Source organism: Mustela putorius, unplaced genomic scaffold, assembly GCF_011764305.1.
Source record: "Mustela putorius furo isolate JIRA1106 unplaced genomic scaffold, ASM1176430v1.1 tig00537227_pilon_pilon_pilon, whole genome shotgun sequence".
Classification (NCBI taxonomy): domain Eukaryota; kingdom Metazoa; phylum Chordata; class Mammalia; order Carnivora; family Mustelidae; genus Mustela; species Mustela putorius.
Window position 1 is genome coordinate 895059 of NW_025422368.1, and position 7071 is coordinate 902129.

At 35.6% G+C, this 7071-nt stretch overlaps 1 protein-coding gene across 1 annotated transcript; it reads right to left on the reverse strand.

The window, feature by feature from the left end:
- Positions 1 to 5838: 5838 nt before the first annotated feature.
- LOC101683874 (olfactory receptor 9K2-like) lies at positions 5839 to 6780 on the reverse strand. The gene has a single exon (XM_004782524.1). It carries the CDS (start codon positions 6778 to 6780, stop codon positions 5839 to 5841), a length of 942 nt encoding a protein of 313 aa, XP_004782581.1.
- Positions 6781 to 7071: the final 291 nt, after the last annotated feature.

Sequence of the window (7071 nt, forward strand, 5' to 3'; positions counted from 1 at the left end):
TGTTGAACTATACTGAATTTAAAAAAAAAAAATAGTCTGCCTGGTGCTAATTCCCCCTTCCTAAATATATTTTCATTACATTTCTTTGTTTGTTTATTGAGTAAGCCCAACCCTGAACATGGAACTTGAACTCACAACCCCAAAATCACTGCTCTACTGACTTAGCCAGCCAGGCACCCCTTTTACTTTTATTTAAATAAACTTTTTCCTTTCTGATAGTTTTATATTACAGAAAAATTACAAAGATAGTACTTTGAGTTCCTACATACCCCTTACTAAGTTTCCCATGCTGTTAACACTTTACATTACTATGGAATATTTGTCACAGCAAAGGAAGCAAAGAATGGTATACTACTACTAACTAAACTCCACACTTAATTCAGATTTCGCAAACACTTTTTCCTCTAATGTCCTTTTATTGTCTCCAGATTCTGTCCAGGACACAGCATTAATTCTCATGTCTTCCAGGCATCTTTTGACTCAGTGTCTCAGACTTTTCTTGTTTTGGATGGTCTTGTGTTTTGAGGGGCTCTGGTGAGGTATTGTACAGAATGTCCTTAAATTTGGCTTTGTTTGATCCTTTTATCCTGGTTAAACTGAGTGTGGGTTTTGAGAAAAATCAGAGAGATAAAGAGACCTTTTCATCACATGACATCAGCAAGTTCATATGACCAACATGACTTATCATTGATGATATAAACTATGGTCATCTGGCTGAGGTAGTGTTTTCCAGGTTTCTCTATTACCTCTCATTATACCTTCCATAAAAATCTTCTTTACAAATAGTTCACTAAGATCATTTCATACTCAAGGGGTTAAGTTCTACTTTCTTGAGGTTGAAAGGTATCTACATAAATTATTCAGAATTCTTCTGTACAGAAAATGTGTCTCCCCTCTCTGTTTATTTATTTCTTAAATAATTATGTATTATGGACTTGATATTTATTTTATACTTTGAGTTACAATACAATACTATGTTCTTTATTTTTTGCTTAAATTTTTCCACGTTGGGTCATTTAGAGGTCTTTCCAATTGATTCCTGTGTCCTTTTAAAACGTCCCATGTTTTTCTTTGTGTACTAAGGACCCCCCCCTTACTTTCTGTTACTGTAAGATTCTGCAGGATCATCTTGGATGTCTTTTGCCCAACCCTAGAACCAGCCATTTGTGCAGTGATTCCTGTTTCTTTTTGCTAAATAATGTAATTAGAAACCAGAATTTCTAGATGTATCATTTGCTACAGAGGTGTCACTACTTCTAGACTCTCTCAACAAACAACTACAGACACACACACAAGCACACACAAAGACAGGAGCATGTTTACATACAAATTTATTATTGTTTCTGCATCTACTCATCTGCATCAATACTATCTAAAGACTGGGTGTAGTGCATAAATGAAACTTGGAACAATAAAAAAAATTTAAAAAGAAAAAAATAAATATATATGATACAAGACCAAAAAAATAAGTAAATTGAAATCAAAATATAAATAAATAAATAAATAAATAAGAGTTCATACTGATGGCCCAACTCTAATTTTATGCCACATGATTTTCAATACTGAGAAACGTGATGGTCTCCACCATTTTCCACGCATTTACTTTATTTTCTTTAAGTTAATTTTTTTCACTGTTCCAAGATTCATTGTTTATGCACCACACCCAGTGCTCCATGCAATATGTTCCCTCCTTAATACCCACTACCAGGCTCACCCAACCCCCAAGCCATCCCCCTGCCAAAACCCTCAGTTTGTTTTTCAGAGTTCACAGTCTCTCATGCTCTGCCATGAATTTAGTTTAATTTATTCCAGCCTAATATGCACCAACTCAATTTTCAAGATTGTAACCCTAATTTTCTATTAGAAATGACATTACCAACAAGACTTCCTTCTGGATTTATTCTTATATTTTCCAGCCAAAAAGCTGCTTTCTAAAGTTACTTAGGCCAGCAACTTTATCCTCATCTCATCATTAAAATTACGTCATATATTTGTAATGCAGTATGATTCTTTAATCACAGTCTATAATTCATCATGGATCCCTTGGCCTCCTAAATTTTTAAAATTTGTATGTGTGAATATTCATTATTTGTGTCACAAAGGTCAATGGGTTTTGAGAAATGCATATTGCCCTGTATCCACCACAGTAGCACTATTAAGATTAGGTCCACCACTGACTATCCCTTGGATTTTCATGTGAATGTAAATTTTCAAATCAGCTAGGAGCACTGAGGATTATATACAAACAATGAATCATGGAGCAACACACATCAAAAACTAGTCATGTACAGTGATGGACAAAACATAATAAAAAAAGTTTTTAAAGATACCTAGGACACAAATGATGGTTTGCACAATTTGTCTATGTTTAATTAATAAGAAGCTGCCAAACTGTCTGCTGTACTGTTTTCCATCCTCGTGAGCAATAAACAAGAGTTCCTATTGCTCTACCACCTCACCAATATTTGATATTCTCAGGATTTTAGGGTTAAGCTATTTTATAGGTATGCCATTACTTTTTGAGATTCATTTTTTTGTAATTAAATAAGGTTATAGTCAAGGGTCTTAGCCATCCCCTAGTAAAGGGGCACATGTGTACTCAAAACTTGGCCTATGTGGTACACTTTATAAGAATTTAAATTTATAGGAAAGGGAAAAATGTTTGGAAATGCTTGGAGTTCACATATTACATATGCAGCCTTCAATGAGACTGAATTCTGATGGCAGACTCTTCTACAGTTCTACAGTACAAAATTTTGTACGTGTAAACAGCAATTGGGATTCTTTAGTTTCTACCCAATTATAAGGCTGGTTCCCTAGTTTTTCTACCCATCCATGTGCTTTACAAAGCCCTCTAATAAATTTCACTTGCTTACATTAGTCAAAGTAATTTTCAATGTTTTATGAACAAATAAACCTAACTTGTATACAGTAGTCACCCTTTGTTCACAGAAGTACATTTTAAGACTTCCAGTTTATATCTAAAACTGCAGATAGTACCAAACTCTGTATGTCCTGGTCTTTCTCTTATACATGTACACCTATAATAAAACTTTATTTATAAATTAGGCATATTAAAATATTAAAACAAAGTAAACATAGTAAAATATTAAAACAAAATCTTAATAATGAAGTAGAGCAATTATAATATACTGTAATAAAAGTTATATGAATGTGGTCTCTCTCAAAATATCTCATTATCCTGTACTTACCCTTCTTCTTATGATGATATGAGGTGATAAAATGTCCATGTGATGAGAAGAAGTGAGGCGAATGACATAGGCATTGTGACATAATGCTAAGCTACCACTCATCTTCTTTTATTATTATTATTATTAACAGGTAATGTATTTTTTCAGGGGTACAGGTCTGTGATTTATAAGTCTTATTAATACCCTATGCTCATTTCAACACATAACTTCCCCAATGTCCATCACCAAGTTACCCCATCCCACCACCTCCCTCCTCTCCAGCAAGCCTCAGTTTGTTTCCTTAAGATTAAGAGTCTCTTATGGTTTGTCTCCCTCCCCGGTCCCATATTATTTCATTTTTCTCTCCCTTACCCTGTGATCTTCTTTTGTTTCTCAGATTCCTCATATTAGTGAGATCATATGATAATTGTCTTTCTTTGATTGATTTATTTTGCTTAACATAATATCTTCTAATTCCATCCACGTTGTTGCAAATGGCAAGATTTGGGGTTTTGATGGCTGCACAATATTCCAATGTGTATATAATACATCTTCTTTATCCATTAATCTGTTGATGAGTGGATCTTTCATTCCATCTAGGCTCTTTCCATAGTTTGGCTATTACAGACATTGCTGCTATAAACATTGGGGTGCATGTGCCCCTTCGGATTACCACATTTGCATCTTTAAGGTAAATACCCAGTAGTGCAATTGCTGGGTCATAGGGTAGCTCTATTTTCAGCTTTTTGAGGAACCTCCATGCTTTTTTCCAGAGGAACCTCCATACTTTTTTCCAGAGTGACTGCACCAGCTTGCATTCCCACCAACAGTGTAGGAGGGTTCTCTTTTCTCCACATCCTCGCTAACACCTGTCATTTTCTGACTGGTTAATTTTACCCGTTCTAACTGGTGTGAGGTGGTATCCCACTGTGGTTTTGATTTGTATTTCCCTGATGCCCAGGGATGTTGAGCACTTTTTCATGTGTCTGTTGGACATTTGGGTGTCTTCTTTGCAGTTTTTCCCATTCATCTTCTGATGCTATGTCAGAAGGACGATCATCTACTTCTGGACCACAATCAAACACAGGTACCCAAAACCATGGAAAGTGAAACTGTGAGTAAGGAGAAAACTACTGTACACTCAATTAAACAAATGAAAAAATCATACTTATAGATGGAGTGAGGAGGATAAAATAATAATTCATCTATTGGAAATATTGGTATGGAGCAAAGAAAATCTATTTAATTCTAGACCACATATCAGAATAGTACAAAAAACATTTTGTCCTATAAGAAAAATATCAAAGTAGCCTTTGATAAAGGGATTTTTGGTTGGGTTTGTAAGAATTAGAAGAGAAGCTTATTTTTATTAATAGTAGGTTATATACCAGAGTACTTGAATCTACCATTCCCCATCCTGCTGCCTATTTGCCCTCTCCTTTTCTAACCTTACAAGTTGCGTACACTCTAAGATTACTGGGATTTTTCAGAATTGATTAGCTATTTCAATATCTCAATAGAAGTAGGCAACTCACATTAAACATCAAATCTTTTACAACATCCTTTCACTTCTGCCTTCTGCATCTTCCCCTTAACATTATAATTTAACCTCATGGTACACAAATAAAAGATATACAATACAAGTGAACCCTTCCCCCCCAGCAATCTTTTCTGTTGGGTTTTTTGTTTTGATTTTGGTTTTGTTTTTTTTTGATATTTGAATTGCCTACAAACTGCATTTGAAAGAACAACCTAAATTTTAAAATTATAGGTAACAACAAGACAATAAATATCACACTCCAAATGTAACTAACTTCATTATAATTACAACACCAATTCAACAGATATTTAGAAAACAAAAATATCACATATAACTAAAATATCAAATACAAAGCAAATAAAAATTTTGTACATGTAGACAGCAATTATCAAAGAAAAAGATGATCCAGTACAAACTGGCAAATGTAATTTGAAACATCCAGTGCAATTTTTTTCCCCTCAAAATAAAACATTGGTATGAAAGACTTTACCTTTGTAGATATGGATGCTCAATTTTTAGAACACTGGATATGAAATATCTTTATCTCTTTGACATGATAAGAAGCCAATAGCAATCAATATTAAAAATAAATACAATCAAGATATAAACACCAATAATTCATTGAGTTAAACTCATGATGGCACACGCAAAAAAAAATCTTATACCGTGATTTCTAGTCAAGAATTATGGGCCCCAATTAAGTCACTGTGAATAGATTTATAAAAAATTAAATATTATAACTCAGAAATCGTCCTGCTTTGGGTTGACACTTCCTCTATTCATAAGAGACTGCTAATTCCAAGATCATCTTCCTACCAAAGAAATTTTTCTGCCCATGATCTAAAGAGGCCCAGTCTCATATAGCTGTACCTACGTAGAGTAGGGAGTATAATATGTTGATAAGTTTTACTGATACTGAATATCTAACACTGCTCTTAAGGAGAGAGAAGGATTGCTATTACTCCTTCCATTACCCTTTCCATTTGGTCATCTGTGAGATGGTCAACTTAAGGATCCTTAAGTGACTCAAACTTGACACCATGTTAAAAGTGATTCAGGATGAAATTATCAATAAGCCCATTAATGAGGAAGTCATAAAAAATGGAATTAATGTAAAGCTTTTTTCTTCCACAGGATTTTCCCCAAAGCTTGCTTGACATCCTTGTTTCTTAGAGAATAGATCAGAGGGTTTAACATGGGTGTGACCAGTATGTAAAATACTGAAGCCACTTTACGAAGTTCAGGATTGCTTGGTGGTGTGAGATACACGAAGGAAACAGTCCCATAGAGTAAACTTACCACTCCCAAATGGGAACTGCAGGTGGAGAAGGCTTTCTTTCTCCCTTCACTGGAGGGAATCTTCAAGACTGTGGTCACAATGTACATGTAAGACACTACAATAACAACTATTGTAGGCAAAATAATGAAGGCAGCCAAACTGAGAGATACCATCTTATTGACAGAGAGATTGGAACAGGAGATCTTCTCAATTTGGTAAGAATCACAGTAGAAGTGATCAATGATTCGGGAAGCACAGAAAGACACTGAGAATGTTACGCTGACTTGGAGGATGGAACTGAGCCAGCCACAGAAATAGGAACCAGCCACCAGCTGAGTGCAAAGGTGTTTTGACATGTGGACACTGTAAAGAAGAGGATTGCAAATGGCGATGAAGCGGTCATAGGCCATGGCTGCCAGGATGAACCCTTCTGTTACAATGAAGAGGGCAAAAAAGAAACACTGGGCAGCACACCCCACAAAGGAGATAGTCTTTTTCTCAGACAGGAAGTTGACCATGGCTTTTGGGGCAATAACAGTGGAGTAGGAGAGATCAATGAAGGAGAGATTGCCTAGAAAGAAATACATTGGTGTATTCAGCTGGGAGTCAGTCACAATGATTGCCATCATACTAATGTTCCCCAAAAGGACCATGCCATAGACCAGCAGGAACAGGAGAAAAAGGAGAAAGTGGAGCTCTGGATGGACCCTGAAGCCTACAAGAATGAAGTCAGTTACATCTGAGTGGTTGCCTGCTCCCTTGTCGCTCATGCCAAGAACCTGCTAAGAGGTACAAGACAAGATTAAAAATTGAACTTCCTGTCTATTTCCTGATATCATAAAATATCATTTTCTCTTATGGAAGATATTGGAATCTGTGTTACCATCACCTACTTGCCAGCTAATTGTGTTAGGTATGATTTCTGGTGTCCTTTTCTAGAACCTAAATCTAAGGAATGTTGTGATTGCCCAGCAGCACATAACACATAAGTTAACTAACTCATAGTTTTCTAATGTGACTCGCCAAATCCAGTGTTCTTCCCATTATGGCACATGTGACAT

What these genes read in the sequence shown, in the direction of transcription:
- LOC101683874 (XM_004782524.1), bottom strand. Translation starts at nt 6,780, where the DNA reads ATGAGCGACAAGGGAGCAGGCAACCACTCAGATGTAACTGACTTCATT.